The 20,201-nt window shown below is 56.4% G+C and overlaps 1 protein-coding gene across 1 annotated transcript in view; it reads right to left on the reverse strand.

Moving 5' to 3' along the window:
- LOC142908372 (dynein axonemal heavy chain 1-like) overlaps positions 1-20,201 on the reverse strand; it is a 127,339-nt gene that overhangs the window by 4,431 nt on the left and 102,707 nt on the right. Inside the window, 1 exon segment of the mRNA XM_076058942.1 lies at positions 18,538-18,745. Within this exon segment, the coding sequence (XP_075915057.1) occupies positions 18,538-18,745 (208 nt within the window).

A 20,201-nucleotide genomic window follows, 5' to 3' on the forward strand; every position in this document is an offset into this window, starting at 1 on the left:
CGACCACCACCTCCTGTGAGTCGACCACCACCTCCTGTGAGTCGACCTCTCAAGTGTGAGTCGACCACCACTCAAGTGTGAGTCGACCACCACTCAAGTGTGAGTCGTCCACCACCCTCAAGTGTGAGTCGTCCACCACTCAAGTGTGAGTCGACCACCACCTCCTGTGAGTCGACCACCACTCTAGTGTGAGTCGACACCACTCTAGTGTGAGTCGTCCACCACTCCTCAAGTGTGAGTCGACCACCACTCTAGTGTGAGTCGTCCCACCACTCCTCAAGTGTGAGTCGACCACCACTCAAGTGTGAGTCGACCACCACCTCTCCTGTGAGTCGACCACCACCTCCTGTGAGTCGACCTCTCAAGTGTGAGTCGACCACCACTCAAGTGTGAGTCGACCACCACTCAAGTGTGAGTCGTCCACCACCCCTCAAGTGTGAGTCGTCCACCACTCAAGTGTGAGTCGACCACCACCTCCTGTGAGTCGACCACCACTCTAGTGTGAGTCGACCACCACTCTAGTGTGAGTCGTCCACCACTCCTCAAGTGTGAGTCGACCACCACTCTAGTGTGAGTCGACCACCACTCTAGTGTGAGTCGACCACCACCTCCTGTGAGTCGACCACTACTCCTCAAGTGTGAGTCGACCACCACTCAAGTGTGAGTCGACCACCACCTCCTGTGAGTCGTCCACCACATCAAGTGTGAGTCGACCACCACTCAAGTGTGAGTCGTCCACCACTCTAGTGTGAGTCGACCACCACTCAAGTGTGAGTCGACCACCACTCAAGTGTGAGTCGTCCACCACTCTAGTGTGAGTCGACCACCACCTCCTGTGAGTCGACCACTACTCAAGTGTGAGTCGACCACCCCTCAAGTGTGAGTCGTCCACTCAAGTGTGAGTCGACCACCACTCAAGTGTGAGTCGTCCACTACTCCTCAAGTGTGAGTCGACCACCACTCTAGTGTGAGTCGTCCACCACTCCTCAAGTGTGAGTCGACCACCACTCTAGTGTGAGTCGACCACCACTCTAGTGTGAGTCGACCACCACCTCCTGTGAGTCGACCACTACTCCTCAAGTGTGAGTCGACCACCACTCAAGTGTGAGTCGACCACCACCTCCTGTGAGTCGTCCACCACATCAAGTGTGAGTCGACCACCACTCAAGTGTGAGTCGTCCACCACTCTAGTGTGAGTCGACCACCACTCAAGTGTGAGTCGACCCACTCAAGTGTGAGTCGTCCACCACTCTAGTGTGAGTCGACCACCACCCTCCTGTGAGTCGACCACTACTCAAGTGTGAGTCGACCACCCCTCAAGTGTGAGTCGTCCACTCAAGTGTGAGTCGACCACCACTCAAGTGTGAGTCGTCCACTACTCCTCAAGTGTGAGTCGACCACCACTCAAGTGTGAGTCGACCACCACCTCCTGTGAGTCGACCACTACTCCTCAAGTGTGAGTCGACCACCACTCAAGGTGTGAGTCGACCACCACTCTAGTGTGAGTCGACCACCACCTCCTGTGAGTCGACCACTACTCCTCAAGTGTGAGTCGACCACCACTCAAGTGTGAGTCGACCACCACCTCCTGTGAGTCGACCACTACTCTCAAGTGTGAGTCGTCCACCACTCAAGTGTGAGTCGTCCACCACTCTCCTGTGTGAGTCGTCCACCACCTCAAGTGTGAGTCGTCCACCACTCAAGTGTGAGTCGACCACCACCTCCTGTGAGTCGACCACCACTCAAGTGTGAGTCGACCACCACCTCCTGTGAGTCGTCCACCACTCAAGTGTGAGTCGACCACCACTCAAGTGTGAGTCGACCACCACTCAAGTGTGAGTCGACCACCACTCAAGTGTGAGTCGTCCACCACTCCTCAAGTGTGAGTCGACCACTACTCCTCAAGTGTGAGTCGTCCACTCAAGTGTGAGTCGTCCACCACTCAAGTGTGAGTCGTCCACTACTCTCAAGTGTGAGTCGTCCACCACTCAAGTGTGAGTCGTCCACTCAAGTGTGAGTCGTCCACCACTCAAGTGTGAGTCGACCACTACTCCTCAAGTGTGAGTCGTCCACCACTCAAGTGTGAATCGTCCACCACCTCCTGTGTAAGTCGACCACCACCTCCTGTGTGAGTCGTCCACCACTCCTCCTGTGTGAGTCGTCCACCACTCCTGTGTGAGTCGTCCACCACTCAAGTGTGAGTCGTCCACCACTCAAGTGTGAGTCGTCCACCACTCAAGTGTGAGTCGACCACCACTCAAGTGTGAGTCGTCCACCACTCAAGTGTGAGTCGTCCACTCCTCAAGTGTGAGTCGTCCACCACTCAAGTGTGAGTCGTCCACCACTCAAGTGTGAGTCGTCCACCACTCAAGTGTGAGTCGTCCACCACTCTAGTGTGAGTCGTCCACCACCCAAGTGTGAGTCGTCCACCACTCAAGTGTGAGTCGAGCCACCTACTCCTCAAGTGTGAGTCGTCCACCACTCAAGTGTGAGTCGTCCACCACTCAAGTGTGAGTCGTCCACCACTCAAGTGTGAGTCGACCACCCCTCAAGTGTGAGTCGACCACTACTCAAGTGTGAGTCAACCACTCCTCCAGTGTGAGTCGACCACTCAAGTGTGAGTCAACCACTCAAGTGTGAGTCGTCCACCACCTCCTGTGAGTCGACCACCACTCAAGTGTGAGTCGACCACCACCTCCTGTGAGTCGACCACTACTCCTCAAGTGTGAGTCGTCCACCACTCAAGTGTGAGTCAACCACTCAAGTGTGAGTCGTCCACCACTCAAGTGTGAGTCGTCCACCACTCAAGTGTGAGTCGTCCACCACTCAAGTGTGAGTCGACCACTCAAGTGTGAGTCGTCCACCACTCAAGTGTGAGTCGTCCACCACTCAAGTGTGAGTCGTCCACCACTCAAGTGTGAGTCGACCACCACTCAAGTGTGAGTCGTCCACCACTCAAGTGTGAGTCGTCCACCACTCAAGTGTGAGTCGTCCACCACTCAAGTGTGAGTCGTCCACCACTCAAGTGTGAGTCGTCCACCACTCAAGTGTGAGTCGTCACCACCTAAGTGTGAGTCGACCACTACTCCTCAAGTGTGAGTCGTCCACCACTCAAGTGTGAGTCGTCCACCACTCCTCAAGTGTGAGTCAACCACTCTCAAGTGTGAGTCGTCCACCACTCAAGTGTGAGTCGTCCACCACTCAAGTGTGAGTCGTCCACCACTCCTCAAGTGTGAGTCAACCACTCAAGTGTGAGTCGTCCACCACTCAAGTGTGAGTCGTCCACCACTCAAGTGTGAGTCGTCCACCACTCAAGTGTGAGTCGTCCACCACTCTAGTGTGAGTCGTCCACCACTCAAGTGTGAGTCGTCCACCACTCAAGTGTGAGTCGACCACTACTCCTCAAGTGTGAGTCGTCCACCACTCTAGTGTGAGTCGTCCACCACTCAAGTGTGAGTCGACCACTACTCCTCAAGTGTGAGTCGTCCACCACTCAAGTGTGAGTCGACCACTACTCCTCAAGTGTGAGTCGTCCACCTCTCTAGTGTGAGTCGACCACTACTCCTCAAGTGTGAGTCGTCCACCACTCTAGTGTGAGTCGACCACCACTCAAGTGTGAGTCGTCCACCACCTCCAGTGTGAGTCGTCCACCACCTCCAGTGTGAGTCGTCCACCACTCAAGTGTGAGTCAACCACTCAAGTGTGAGTCGTCCACCACTCAAGTGTGAGTCGTCCACTCAAGTGTGAGTCGTCCACCACATCAAGTGTGAGTCGACCACTACTCATCAAGTGTGAGTCGTCCACTCAAGTGTGAGTCGTCCACCACTCAAGTGTGAGTCGTCCACTCAAGTGTGAGTCGACCACTACTCAAGTGTGAGTCGTCCACCACTCAAGTGTGAGTCGTCGACCACTCAAGTGTGAGTCGTCGACCACTCAAGTGTGAGTCGTCCACCACTCAAGTGTGAGTCAACCACTCAAGTGTGAGTCGTCCACCACTCAAGTGTGAGTCGTCCACCACTCAAGTGTGAGTCGTCCACTCAAGTGTGAGTCGTCCACCACATCAAGTGTGAGTCGACCACTACTCCTCAAGTGTGAGTCGTCCACTCAAGTGTGAGTCGTCCACCACTCAAGTGTGAGTCGTCCACCACTCAAGTGTGAGTCGTCCACTCAAGTGTGAGTCGTCCACCACATCAAGTGTGAGTCGTCCACTCCTCAAGTGTGAGTCGTCCCACTCAAGTGTGAGTCGTCCACCACTCAAGTGTGAGTCGTCCACCACTCAAGTGTGAGTCGTCCACTCAAGTGTGAGTCGTCCACCACTCAAGTGTGAGTCGTCCACCACTCAAGTGTGAGTCGTCCACCACTCAAGTGTGAGTCGACCACTACTTCTCAAGTGTGAGTCGTCCACCACTCAAGTGTGAGTCGTCCACCACTCAAGTGTGAGTCGTCCACCACTCAAGTGTGAGTCGACCACTACTCTTCAAGTGTGAGTCGTCCACCACTCAAGTGTGAGTCGTCCACCACTCAAGTGTGAGTCGTCCACCACTCAAGTGTGAGTCGTCCTCCCACTCAAGTGTGAGTCGACCACCACCTCAAGTTGTGAGTCGTCCACTCCTCAAGTGTGAGTCGTCCACCACATCAAGTGTGAGTCAACCACCACTCAAGTGTGAGTCGTCCACCACTCAAGTGTGAGTCGTCCACCACTCAAGTGTGAGTCGTCCACTCAAGTGTGAGTCGTCCACTCAAGTGTGAGTCGTCCACCACTCAAGTGTGAGTCGTCCACCACTCAAGTGTGAGTCGTACACCACCTCAAGTGTGAGTCGTCCACTCAAGTGTGAGTCGTCCACCACTCAAGTGTGAGTCGTCCACTCAAGTGTGAGTCGACCACTCCTCCTGTGTGAGTCGTCCACCACTCAAATGTGAGTCGTCCACCACTCAAGTGTGAGTCGTCCACCACCTCCAGTGTGAGTCGTCCACCACTCAAGTGTGAGTCGTCCACCACTCAAGTGTGAGTCGTCCACCACTCAAGTGTGAGTCGTCCACCACTCAAGTGTGAGTCGTCCACCACCTCCTGTGTGAGTCGTCCACTCAAGTGTGAGTCAACCACTCAAGTGTGAGTCAACCACTCAAGTGTGAGTCGTCCACCACTCAAGTGTGAGTCGTCCACTCAAGTGTGAGTCGTCCACTCAAGTGTGAGTCGTCCACTCTAGTGTGAGTCGTCCGCTCCTCAAGTGTGAGTCGTCCACCACTCAAGTGTGAGTCCGTCCACCCCTCAAGTGTGAGTCGTCCACTCTAGTGTGAGTAGTCCACTCTAGGGTGAGTCGTCCACTCCTCAAGTGTGAGTCGACCACCACCTCAAGTGTGAGTCGTCCACCACCTCCAGTGTGAGTCGTCCACCACCTCCAGTGTGAGTCGTCCACTACTCAAGTGTGAGTCGTCCACCACTCAAGTGTGAGTCGTCCACTCCTCAAGTGTGAGTCGTCCACTACTCAAGTGTGAGTCGTCCACTCAAGTGTAAGTCAACCACTACTACTCAAGTGTGAGTCGACCACCACCTCAAGTGTGAGTCGTCCACCACCTCCAGTGTGAGTCGTCCACCACCTCAAGTGTGAGTCGTCCACCACCTCCTGTGTGAGTCGTCCACCACCTCCTGTGTGAGTCGTCCACTCAAGTGTGAGTCAACCACTCAAGTGTGAGTCAACCACTCAAGTGTGAGTCATCCACCACTCAAGTGTGAGTCAACCACTCAAGTGTGAGTCGTCCACTCAAGTGTGAGTCGTCCACTCAAGTGTGAGTCGTCCACTCTAGTGTGAGTCGTCCACTCCTCAAGTGTGAGTCGTCCACCACTCAAGTGTGAGTCGTCCACCCCTGAAGTGTGAGTCGTCCACTCTAGTGTGAGTCGTCCACTCTAGGGTGAGTCGTCCACTCTTCAAGTGTGAGTCGACCACCACCTCAAGTGTGAGTCGTCCACCACCTCCAGTGTGAGTCGTCCACCACCTCAAGTGTGAGTCGTCCACCACCTCCAGTGTGAGTCGTCCACTACTCAAGTGTGAGTCGTCCAACACTCAAGTGTGAGTCGTCCACTCCTCAAGTGTGAGTCGTCCACTACTCAAGTGTGAGTCGTCCACTCAAGTGTGAGTCAACCACTACTACTCAAGTGTGAGTCGACCACCACCTCAAGTGTGAGTCGTCCACCACCTCCTGTGTGAGTCGTCCACCACCTCCTGTGTGAGTCGTCCACTCAAGTGTGAGTCAACCACTCAAGTGTGAGTCAACCACTCAAGTGTGAGTCGTCCACCACTCAAGTGTGAGTCAACCACTCAAGTGTGAGTCGTCCACTCAAGTGTGAGTCGTCCACTCAAGTGTGAGTCGTCCACTCCTCAAGTGTGAGTCGTCCACCACTCAAGTGTGAGTCGTCCACCCCTCAAGTGTGAGTCGTCCACTCTAGTGTGAGTCGTCCACTCTAGGGTGAGTCGTCCACTCCTCAAGTGTGAGTCGACCACCACCTCAAGTGTGAGTCGTCCACCACCTCCAGTGTGAGTCGTCCACCACCTCAAGTGTGAGTCGTCCACCACCTCCAGTGTGAGTCGTCCACTACTCAAGTGTGAGTCGTCCACCACTCAAGTGTGAGTCGTCCACTCCTCAAGTGTGAGTCGTCCACTACTCAAGTGTGAGTCGTCCACTCAAGTGTGAGTCAACCACTACTACTCAAGTGTGAGTCGACCACCACCTCAAGTGTGAGTCGTCCACCACCTCCAGTGTGAGTCGTCCACCACCTCAAGTGTGAGTCGTCCACCACCTCCAGTGTGAGTCGTCCACCACTCAAGTGTGAGTCGTCCACCACTCAAGTGTGAGTCGTCCACCACTCAAGTGTGAGTCGTCCACCACTCTAGTGTGAGTCGTCCACTCAAGTGTGAGTCGTCCACCACTCAAGTGTGAGTCGTCCACCACCTCCAGTGTGAGTCGACCACTCCTCTAGTGTGAGTCAACCACTCCTCAAGTGTGAGTCAACCACTCCTCAAGTGTGAGTCGTCCACTCCTCTAGTGTGAGTCGTCCACCACTCAAGTGTGAGTCGTCCACCACCTCCTGTGTGAGTCGTCCACCACTCAAGTGTGAGTCGTCCACCACTCAAGTGTGAGTCGTCCACCACTCAAGTGTGAGTCGTCCACTCCTCCTGTGTGAGTCGTCCACCACTCAAGTGTGAGTCGTCCACCACTCAAGTGTGAGTCGTCCACCACTCAAGTGTGAGTCGTCCACCACTCAAGTGTGAGTCGTCCACCACTCAAGTGTGAGTCGTCCACCACTCAAGTGTGAGTCGACCACTACTTCTCAAGTGTGAGTCGTCCACCACTCAAGTGTGAGTCGTCCACCACTCAAGTGTGAGTCGTCCACCACTCAAGTGTGAGTCGACCACTACTCTTCAAGTGTGAGTCGTCCACCACTCAAGTGTGAGTCGTCCACCACTCAAGTGTGAGTCGTCCACCACTCAAGTGTGAGTCGTCCACCACTCAAGTGTGAGTCGACCACCACCTCAAGTGTGAGTCGTCCACTCCTCAAGTGTGAGTCGTCCACCACATCAAGTGTGAGTCAACCACCACTCAAGTGTGAGTCGTCCACCACTCAAGTGTGAGTCGTCCACCACTCAAGTGTGAGTCGTCCACTCAAGTGTGAGTCGTCCACTCAAGTGTGAGTCGTCCACCACTCAAGTGTGAGTCGTCCACCACTCAAGTGTGAGTCGTACACCACCTCAAGTGTGAGTCGTCCACTCAAGTGTGAGTCGTCCACCACTCAAGTGTGAGTCGTCCACTCAAGTGTGAGTCGACCACTCCTCCTGTGTGAGTCGTCCACCACTCAAATGTGAGTCGTCCACCACTCAAGTGTGAGTCGTCCACCACCTCCAGTGTGAGTCGTCCACCACTCAAGTGTGAGTCGTCCACCACTCAAGTGTGAGTCGTCCACCACTCAAGTGTGAGTCGTCCACCACTCAAGTGTGAGTCGTCCACCACTCAAGTGTGAGTCGTCCACCACCTCCTGTGTGAGTCGTCCACTCAAGTGTGAGTCAACCACTCAAGTGTGAGTCAACCACTCAAGTGTGAGTCGTCCACCACTCAAGTGTGAGTCAACCACTCAAGTGTGAGTCGTCCACTCAAGTGTGAGTCGTCCACTCAAGTGTGAGTCGTCCACTCTAGTGTGAGTCGTCCGCTCCTCAAGTGTGAGTCGTCCACCACTCAAGTGTGAGTCGTCCACCCCTCAAGTGTGAGTCGTCCACTCTAGTGTGAGTCGTCCACTCTAGGGTGAGTCGTCCACTCCTCAAGTGTGAGTCGACCACCACCTCAAGTGTGAGTCGTCCACCACCTCCAGTGTGAGTCGTCCACCACCTCCAGTGTGAGTCGTCCACTACTCAAGTGTGAGTCGTCCACCACTCAAGTGTGAGTCGTCCACTCCTCAAGTGTGAGTCGTCCACTACTCAAGTGTGAGTCGTCCACTCAAGTGTAAGTCAACCACTACTACTCAAGTGTGAGTCGACCACCACCTCAAGTGTGAGTCGTCCACCACCTCCAGTGTGAGTCGTCCACCACCTCAAGTGTGAGTCGTCCACCACCTCCTGTGTGAGTCGTCCACCACCTCCTGTGTGAGTCGTCCACTCAAGTGTGAGTCAACCACTCAAGTGTGAGTCAACCACTCAAGTGTGAGTCATCCACCACTCAAGTGTGAGTCAACCACTCAAGTGTGAGTCGTCCACTCAAGTGTGAGTCGTCCACTCAAGTGTGAGTCGTCCACTCTAGTGTGAGTCGTCCACTCCTCAAGTGTGAGTCGTCCACCACTCAAGTGTGAGTCGTCCACCCCTGAAGTGTGAGTCGTCCACTCTAGTGTGAGTCGTCCACTCTAGGGTGAGTCGTCCACTCTTCAAGTGTGAGTCGACCACCACCTCAAGTGTGAGTCGTCCACCACCTCCAGTGTGAGTCGTCCACCACCTCAAGTGTGAGTCGTCCACCACCTCCAGTGTGAGTCGTCCACTACTCAAGTGTGAGTCGTCCAACACTCAAGTGTGAGTCGTCCACTCCTCAAGTGTGAGTCGTCCACTACTCAAGTGTGAGTCGTCCACTCAAGTGTGAGTCAACCACTACTACTCAAGTGTGAGTCGGCCACCACCTCAAGTGTGAGTCGTCCACCACCTCCTGTGTGAGTCGTCCACCACCTCCTGTGTGAGTCGTCCACTCAAGTGTGAGTCAACCACTCAAGTGTGAGTCAACCACTCAAGTGTGAGTCGTCCACCACTCAAGTGTGAGTCAACCACTCAAGTGTGAGTCGTCCACTCAAGTGTGAGTCGTCCACTCAAGTGTGAGTCGTCCACTCCTCAAGTGTGAGTCGTCCACCACTCAAGTGTGAGTCGTCCACCCTTCAAGTGTGAGTCGTCCACTCTAGTGTGAGTCGTCCACTCTAGGGTGAGTCGTCCACTCCTCAAGTGTGAGTCGACCACCACCTCAAGTGTGAGTCGTCCACCACCTCCAGTGTGAGTCGTCCACCACCTCAAGTGTGAGTCGTCCACCACCTCCAGTGTGAGTCGTCCACTACTCAAGTGTGAGTCGTCCACCACTCAAGTGTGAGTCGTCCACTCCTCAAGTGTGAGTCGTCCACTACTCAAGTGTGAGTCGTCCACTCAAGTGTGAGTCAACCACTACTACTCAAGTGTGAGTCGACCACCACCTCAAGTGTGAGTCGTCCACCACCTCCAGTGTGAGTCGTCCACCACCTCAAGTGTGAGTCGTCCACCACCTCCAGTGTGAGTCGTCCACCACTCAAGTGTGAGTCGTCCACCACTCAAGTGTGAGTCGTCCACCACTCAAGTGTGAGTCGTCCACCACTCAAGTGTGAGTCGTCCACCACTCTAGTGTGAGTCGTCCACTCAAGTGTGAGTCGTCCACCACTCAAGTGTGAGTCGTCCACCACCTCCAGTGTGAGTCGACCACTCCTCTAGTGTGAGTCAACCACTCCTCAAGTGTGAGTCAACCACTCCTCAAGTGTGAGTCGTCCACTCCTCTAGTGTGAGTCGTCCACCACTCAAGTGTGAGTCGTCCACCACCTCCTGTGTGAGTCGTCCACCACTCAAGTGTGAGTCGTCCACCACTCAAGTGTGAGTCGTCCACCACTCAAGTGTGAGTCGTCCACTCCTCCTGTGTGAGTCGTCCACCACTCAAGTGTGAGTCGTCCACCACTCAAGTGTGAGTCGTCCACCACTCAAGTGTGAGTCGTCCACCCCTCAAGTGTGAGTCGACCACCACCTCCTGTGTGAGTCGTCCACCACCTCAAGTGTGAGTCGTCCACCACTCAAGTGTGAGTCGACCACCACCTCCTGTGTGAGTCGTCCACCACTCAAGTGTGAGTCGTCCAGTCAAGTGTGAGTCGTCCACCACTCAAGTGTGAGTCGTCCACCACTCAAGTGTGAGTCGACCACCACCTCCTGTGTGAGTCGTCCACCACTCAAGTCTGAGTCGTCCAGTCAAGTGTGAGTCGTCCACCAGCTCCTGTGTGAGTCAACCACTCCTCCAGTGTGAGTCGTCCAGTCAAGTGTGAGTCGTCCACCACCTCCTGTGTGAGTCGTCCACCACCTCAAGTGTGAGTCGTCCACCACTCAAGTGTGAGTCGACCACTACTCAAGTGTGAGTCGTCCACCACCTCCTGTGTGAGTCGTCCACTACTCAAGTGTGAGTCGTCCACCACTCAAGTGTGAGTCGTCCACCACCTCCTGTGTGAGTCGACCACCACCTCAAGTGTGAGTCGTCCACCACTCCTCCTGTGTGAGTCGTCCACCACCTCAAGTGTGAGTCGTCCACCCTTCAAGTGTGAGTCGTCCACCACCTCAAGTGTGAGTCGTCCACCACCTCAAGTGTGAGTCGTCCACCACCTCCTGTGTGAGTCGTCCACCACTCAAGTGTGAGTCGTCCACCACCTCCTGTGTGAGTCGTCCACTCCTCAAGTGTGAGTCGTCCACCACCTCCAGTGTGAGTCGACCACTCCTCTAGTGTGAGTCGTCCACCACTCAAGTGTGAGTCGACCACTCCTCAAGTGTGAGTCGTCCACCACTCAAGTGTGAGTCGTCCACCACCTCAAGTGTGAGTCGTCCACCACCTCCTGTGTGAGTCGACCACCACCTCAAGTGTGAGTCGTCCACTCCTCAAGTGTGAGTCGTCCACCACCTCCTGTGTGAGTCGTCCACCCAACCAGTGTGAGTCGTCCACCACTCAAGTGTGAGTCGTCCACCACTCAAGTGTGAGTCGTCCACTCAAGTGTGAGTCGTCCACCACCTCCAGTGTGAGTCGTCCACCACCTCCTGTGTGAGTCGTCCACCACCTCCAGTGTGAGTCGTCCACCACTCAAGTGTGAGTCGTCCACCACCTCAAGTGTGAGTCGTCCACCACCTCCTGTGTGAGTCGTCCACCACCTCCTGTGTGAGTCAACCACTCCTCCTGTGTGAGTCGTCCACCACCTCCAGTGTGAGTCGTCCACCACCTCAAGTGTGAGTCGTCCACCACTCCTCAAGTGTGAGTCGTCCATCACCTTCTGTGTGAGTCGTCCACCACCTCCTGTGTGAGTCGTCCACTCCTCAAGTGTGAGTCGTCCACCACCTCAAATGTGAGTCGTCCACCACCTCAAGTGTGAGTCGTCCACTCCTCAAATGTGAGTCGTCCACCACCTCCTGTGTGAGTCGTCCACCACTCAAGTGTGAGTCGTCTACTCAAGTGTGAGTCGTCCACCACCTCCTGTGTGAGTCGTCCACCCTTCAAGTGTGAGTCGTCCACCACCTCCAGTGTGAGTCGTCCACCACCTCCTGTGTGAGTCGTCCACTCCTCAAGTGTGAGTCGTCCACCACCTCCTGTGTGAGTCGTCCACTCCTCAAGTGTGAGTCGTCCACTCAAGTGTGAGTCGTCCACTACTCAAATGTGAGGCGTCCACCACCTCCTGTATGAGTCGTCCATCACCTCAAGTGTGAGTCGACCACTACTCAAGTGTGAGTCGTCCACTCAAGTGTGAGTCGACCACTACCTCAAGTGTGAGTCGTCCACTCAAGTGTGAGTCGTCCACTCAAGTGTGAGTCGTCCACTCCTCTAGTGTGAGTCGTCCACTACTCAAGTGTGAGTCGTCCACCACCTCAAGTGTGAATCGTCCACCACCTCCAGTGTGAGTCGACCACCACCTCCTGTGTGAGTCGTCCACCACTCCTCCTGTGTGAGTCGTCCACTACTTAAGTGTGAGTCGACCACCACCTCAAGTGTGAGTCGTCCACTCCTCAAGTGAGTCGTCCACTCAAGTGTGAGTCGACCACCCCTCAAGTGTGAGTCGTCCACTCAAGTGTGAGTCGTCCACTCAAGTGTGAGTCGTCCACCACCTCCTGTGTGAGTCGTCCACTCTAGTGTGAGTTGTCCACTCCTCCAGTGTGAGTCAACCACTCCTCCTGTGTGAGTCGTCCACCACCTCCAGTGTGAGTCGTCCACCACTCAAGTGTGAGTCGACCACCACCTCCTGTGTGAGTCGTCCACCACTCAAGTGTGAGTCGTCCAGTCAAGTGTGAGTCGTCCACCAGCTCCTGTGTGAGTCAACCACTCCTCCAGTGTGAGTCGTCCAGTCAAGTGTGAGTCGTCCACCACCTCCTGTGTGAGTCGTCCACCACTCAAGTGTGAGTCGTCCACCACTCAAGTGTGAGTCGTCCACCACCTCAAGTGTGAGTCGTCCACCACTCAAGTGTGAGTCGACCACTACTCAAGTGTGAGTCGTCCACCATCTCCTGTGTGAGTCGTCCACTACTCAAGTGTGAGTCGTCCACTCCTCAAGTGTGAGTCGTCCACTACTCAAGTGTGAGTCGTCCACCACTCAAGTGTGAGTCGTCCACCACCTCCTGTGTGAGTCGACCACCACCTCCTGTGTGAGTGGTCCACCACTCCTCCTGTGTGAGTCGTCCACCACCTCAAGTGTGAGTCGTCCACCCTTCAAGTGTGAGTCGTCCACCACCTCAAGTGTGAGTCGTCCACCACCTCAAGTGTGAGTCGTCCACCACCTCCTGTGTGAGTCGTCCACCACCTCCTGTGTGAGTCGTCCACCACTCAAGTGTGAGTCGTCCATCACCTCCTGTGTGAGTCGTCCACTCCTCAAGTGTGAGTCGTCCACCACCTCCAGTGTGAGTCGACCACTCCTCTAGTGTGAGTCGTCCACCACTCAAGTGTGAGTCGACCACTCCTCAAGTGTGAGTCGTCCACCACTCAAGTGTGAGTCGTCCACCACCTCAAGTGTGAGTCGTCCACCACCTCTTGTGTGAGTCGACCACCACCTCAAGTGTGAGTCGTCCACTCAAGTGTGAGTCGTCCACTCCTCAAGTGTGAGTCGTCCACCACCTCCTGTGTGAGTCGTCCACCCCTCCAGTGTGAGTCGTCCACTCAAGTGTGAGTCGTCCACTCAAGTGTGAGTCGTCCACTCAAGTGTGAGTCGTCCACCACTCAAGTGTGAGTCGTCCACCACTCAAGTGTGAGTCGTCCACTCAAGTGTGAGTCGTCCACCACCTCCAGTGTGAGTCGTTCACCACCTCCTGTGTGAGTCGTCCACCACCTCCAGTGTGAGTCGTCCACCACTCAAGTGTGAGTCGTCCACCACCTCAAGTGTGAGTCGTCCACCACCTCCTGTGTGAGTCGTCCACCACCTCCTGTGTGAGTCAACCACTCCTTCTGTGTGAGTCGTCCACCACCTCCAGTGTGAGTCGTCCACCACCTCAAGTGTGAGTCGTCCACCACTCCTCAAGTGTGAGTCGTCCACCACCTCCTGTGTGAGTCGTCCACCACCTCCTGTGTGAGTCGTCCACTCCTCAAGTGTGAGTCGTCCACCACCTCAAGTGTGAGTCGTCCACCACCTCCTGTGTGAGTTGTCCACCACTCAAGTGTGAGTCGTCCACTCAAGTGTGAGTCGTCCACCACCTCCTGTGTGAGTCGTCCACCCTTCAAGTGTGAGTCGTCCACCACCTCCAGTGTGAGTCGTCCACCACCTCCTGTGTGAGTCGTCCACTCCTCAAGTGTGAGTCGTCCACCACCTCCTGTGTGAGTCGTCCACTCCTCAAGTGTGAGTCGTCCACTCAAGTGTTAGTCGTCCACTACTCAAATGTGAGTCGTCCACCACCTCCTGTGTGAGTCGTCCATCACCTCAAGTGTGAGTCGACCACTACTCAAGTGTGAGTCGTCCACTCAAGTGTGAGTCGACCACTACCTCAAGTGTGAGTCGTCCACTCAAGTGTGAGTCGTCCACTCAAGTGTGAGTCGTCCACTCCTCTAGTGTGAGTCGTCCACTACCCAAGTGTGAGTCGTCCACCACCTCAAGTGTGAATCGTCCACCACCTCCAGTGTGAGTCGACCACTCCTCAAGTGTGAGTCGACCACCACCTCAAGTGTGAGTCGTCCACCCTTCAAGTGTGAGTCGTCCACCACCTCAAGTGTGAGTCGTCCACTACTCAAGTGAGTCGACCACCACCTCAAGAGTGAGTCCACCACCGACACCACCACCACCACCTCACAACCACCTCACTACCACCACCACCTCCACCTCTCACCACCACCACCACCACAACAACAACCATCACCACCACCACAAAAACCACCACCACCACAACAACAACCACAACCACCACCACAATCACCACCACCACAACAACAACCATCATCACCACCACCACAATCACCACCACCACAACAACAACCACCATCACAACCACCACCACCACAACCACCACCACCACAACAACAACCACCACCACCACAACCACCAATACCCTCACCACCACCACCACAACCACCACAACCACCACCACCACAACCACCACGACCACCACAACCACCACCACAACAACAACCACTACAACAACAACAACCACCACAACCACCACAACCACCACCACAACCACAACAACCACTACAACAACAACCACCACCACAACCACCACCACAACCACCACAACAACAACCACCACAACAACAACCACCACCACAACAACAACCACCACAACAACAACCACCACCACAACAACAACTACCCCCACCACCACCACCACAACAACAACCACCACCACCACAACCTCCACCACCACCACAACAACCACCACCACCCCCACCACCACCATCACCACCCCCACCACCACCACCACCACACCCACCACCACCACCACCTCCACCCCCACCACCACCACCACCACCCCCACCACCACCATCACCACCCCGACCACCACCACCACCACCACCACAACAACCACCACCACCACCATCACCACCCCCACCACCACCACCACCACAACAACCACCACCACCACCCCCACCACCACCACCACCCCCACCACCACAACAACCACCCCCACCACCACCACCACCACCATCACCACCACCACCACAACAACCACCCCCACCACCACCACCATCACCACCACCACAACAACCACCACCACCACAACAACAACAACCACCACCACCATCACCACCACCACCACCCCCACCACCACCACCACAACAACCCCCACCACCACAACCACCACCACAACCACCACCACAACCACCACCACCACAACCACCACCCCCACCACCACCACAACAACCCCCACCACCACCACCACAACCACCACCACCACCACCACAACAACCCCCACCACCACCACAACAACCCCCACCACCACCACCACCACCCCCACCACCACCATCACCACCACCACCACCCCCACCACCACCACCCCCACCACCACCACCCCCACCACCACCACCACAACAACCACCACCACCACCACAACAACAACAACCACCACCACCATCACCACCACCACCACCTCCACCCCCACCACCACAACAACCCCCACCACCACAACCACCACCACAACCACCACCACCACCACAACCACCACCCCCACCACCACCACAACAACCCCCACCACCACCACCACAACCACCACCACAACAACCCCCACCACCACCACCACCACCACCCCCACCACCACCCCCACCACCACCATCACCACCACCACCACCCCCACCACCACCACCCCCACCACCACCACCACCACAACAACCACCACCACCACAACAACAACAACAACCACCACCACCATCACCACCACCACCACCCCCACCACCACCACCACAACAACCCCCACCACCACAACCACCACCACAACCACAACCACCACCCCCACCACCACAACAACCCCCACCACCACCACCACCACCCCCACCACCACCACCACCACAACAACCCCCACCACCACAACCACCACCACAACCACCACCACAACCACCACCACCACCACAACAACCCCCACCACCACCACCACAACCACCACCACCACCACAACCACCACCACCACAACCCCCACCACCACCACCACAACCACCACCACCACAACCCCCACCACAACAACCACAACCCCCACCACCACCACCACCACCCCCACCACCACCACCACCCCCACCACCACCACCACAACCACCACCACCACCACAACCACCATCACCACCACCACCACAACAACAACCACCACCACAACCACCATCACCCCCACCACCACCATCACCACCACCACCACCACAACAACCACCACCACAACAACAACCACCACCACCCCCACCACCACCACCACCACCCCCACTACCACCACCAACATCATCACCACCACCCCCACCACCACCTCCACCACCACCACCACCACCACAACAACCACCACCACCACAACCACCACCACCACAACCAACACCACCACCACAACCGCCACAACCACCACCACCACCCCCACCACCACCACCACCACCCCACCACCACCACCCCCACAACAACAACCACCACCACCCCCACCACCACCACCACCACAACAACCCCCACCACCACCACCACAACAACCACAACAACCACCACCACAACAACCACCACCACTACCACCACAACAACCACCACCACCACCACCCCCACCACCACCACAACCCCCACCACCCCCACCACCATCACCACCACCCCCACCACCATCACCACCACCACCACCACCACCACAACCACCACCACCCCCACCACCCCCACCACCACCACCACCACCACCCCCACCACCCCCACCACCACCACCACCACAACAACCCCCACCACCACCACCACCACAACAACCCCCACCACCACCACCACAACAACCACCACAACCACCACCACAACAACCCCCACCACCACAACCACCACCACCACCCCCACAACCACCACCACCCCCACCACCACCACCACATCCACCATCACCACCACCACCACCACCCCCACCACCACAACAACCACCACCACCACAACAACAACAACCACCACCCCCACCACCACCATCACCACCACCACCATCACCACCACCACCACCACCACAACAACAACAACAACCACCACCACCACCACCACCCCCACCACCACCACCACCACCCCCACCACCACCACCATCACCACCTCCACCACCACCACCACCACCCCCACCACCACCACCACCACCACAACCACCACCACCACCACAACCACCACCACCACCCCCACAACAACAACCACCACCACCCCCACAATCACCACCACCACCACAACAACCCCCACCACCACCACCACAACCACCACCACCACAACCACCACCACCACCATCACCACCACAACCACCACCCCCACCACAACCACCACCACCACCACCACAACCACCACCACCACCACCCCCACAACAACAACCACCACCACCCCCACAATCACCACCACCACCACAACAACCCCCACCACCACCACCACAACCACCACCACCACAACCACCACCACCACCATCACCACCACAACCACCACCCCCACCACAACCACCACCACCACCACCACCACCCCCACAACAACAACCACCACCACCCCCACAATCACCACCACCACAACAACCCCCACCACCACCACCACCACAACCACCACCACCACAACCACCACCACCATCACCACCACAACCACCACCCCCACCACAACCACCACCACCACCCCCACTACCATCACCACCCCCACCACCACCACAACCACCACCACAACCACCCCCACCACCACCCCCACAACCACCACCACCACAACCCCCACCACAACCACCTCCACCACCACAACCACCACCACCACAACCCCCACAACCACCACCACCACCACCCCCACCACCTCCACCACCACAACCACCACCACCACCACAACCCCCACAACCACCACAACCACAACCACCACCACCACCCCCACCCCCACCACCACCACAACCACCACCACAACAACAACCACCACCACCCCCACAACCACCACCACCACCCCCACCACCACCACAACAACAACCCCCACCACAACCACCACAACAACAACCACCACCACCACAACCACCCCCACCACCACCACCACCACAACAACAACCACCACCACCACAACAACAACCACCACAACCACCACCACAACAACCACCACCACAACAACAACAACCACCACCACAACCACCACCACCACCACCACCTCTCTCTCACCGTCGTCATCCTGGAGACCCCTTGAGAGGCAGGCTACCCTCAGGGCGTCTTCCAGGGCCCCTTGGGACGACGAGGGGGCGTGGCAGGGGGCGTGGCCCTGGCGCGTGCGTGGGAAGAGGTCCGTGACGATGCCCTGGAACAGGGCGAGGTCCTCGTCCACTAACTTGGGGACGTTGACGTCACAGAGGGCCCGCAGGCAGAGCAGCTCCTGGGGGTGGGGGTGGGGGGTGGGTGGGGGGTGGGGGGTGGGGGTGGGTGGGGGGTGGTGAGTGGTGAGTGAGTGGTGGGTGGTGGGTGAGTGGTTGGTGGGGTGAGTGGTGAGGGGTGAGTGGTGAGTGAGTGGTGAGTGGTGGGTGAGTGAGTGGTGAGTGGTGGGTGAGTGAGTGGTGAATGAGTGGTGAGTGAGTGAGTGAGTGGTGGGTAAGTGGTGAGTGGTGGGTGAGTGGTGAGTGGTGGGTGGGGTGGGTGAGTGAGTGGTGAGTGGTGGGTGAGTGGTGAGTGAGTGGTGAATGAGTGGTGAGTGAGTGAGTGGTGGGTAAGTGGTGAGTGGTGGGTGAGTGGTGAGTGGTGGGTGGGGTGGGTGAGTGGTTGGTGGTGTGGGTGAGTGAGTGGTGAGTGAGTGGTGAGTGGTGGGTGAGTGGTGAGTGGTGAGGGGTGAGTGGTGGGTGAGTGGTGAGTGGTGGGTGAGTGGTGAGTGGTGGGTGAGTGGTGAGTGGTGGGTGAGTGAGTGGTGAGTGGTGAGCGAGTGAGTGGTGGGTGAGTGGTGGGTGAGTGGTGGGTGAGTGAGTGGTGAGTAAGTGGTGAGTGGTGGGTGAGGGGTGGGTGAGTGAGTGGTGAGTGGTGAGTGAGTGGTGAGTGGTGGGTGAGTGAGTGGTGAGTGAGTGGTGAGTGGTGGGTGAGTGGTGGGTGAGTGAGTGGTGAGTGAGTGGTGAGTGAGTGGTGAGTGAAGGTTGAGTGGTGGGTGAGTGGTGGGTGAGTGAGTGTGGTGGGTGAGTGGTGGGTGAGTGAGTGGGGTGGGTGAGTGGTTGGTGGGGTGAGTGGTGAGTGAGTGGTGAGTGAGTGAGTGGTGAGGGGTGGTAACGGCACCGACTCCCGGCTAAGTATCTGTAGCCAGGCCCAATGACCATCACGAAGGCCCTTAATGACCAAACTTGTTCTCAAGCTGTCGCGACCGCAGGAATAACTCTTTGGTCATTTCGGTGAAGTCAGGTGGCAAGAAAATAAATTAATTAATATAGTACGACGTTTCGATTGCAACGCAAGCTACCGTCATCAGGTAGAACTACATTTGAGAGAGAGATAAAACACAGACACGGAGACACAGAGAGAGAGAGAGACACACGCAGAGAGAGACAACACAGAGAGAGACACACAACATAGACACACAGAGACACACAACATAGACACACAGAGACACACAGACACACACAGAGACACACACACAGACACAGCCACACACACAGAGACACACAGACACACACAGACACACACACAGACACACACAGAGACACACAGACACACACAGACACACACTGAGACACACAGACACACACAGAGACACAGACACACACAGACACACAGACACACACACAGACACACACAGACACACAGACACACACACAGACACACACAGAGACACAGACACACACAGACACACACACAGA

Source organism: Petromyzon marinus (assembly GCF_048934315.1).
Source record: "Petromyzon marinus isolate PM22_M1 ecotype Great Lakes invasive population chromosome 80 unlocalized genomic scaffold, UKy_Petmar_22M1.pri1.0 chr80_unloc.4, whole genome shotgun sequence".
NCBI classification, from domain to species: Eukaryota; Metazoa; Chordata; class Hyperoartia; order Petromyzontiformes; family Petromyzontidae; genus Petromyzon; species Petromyzon marinus.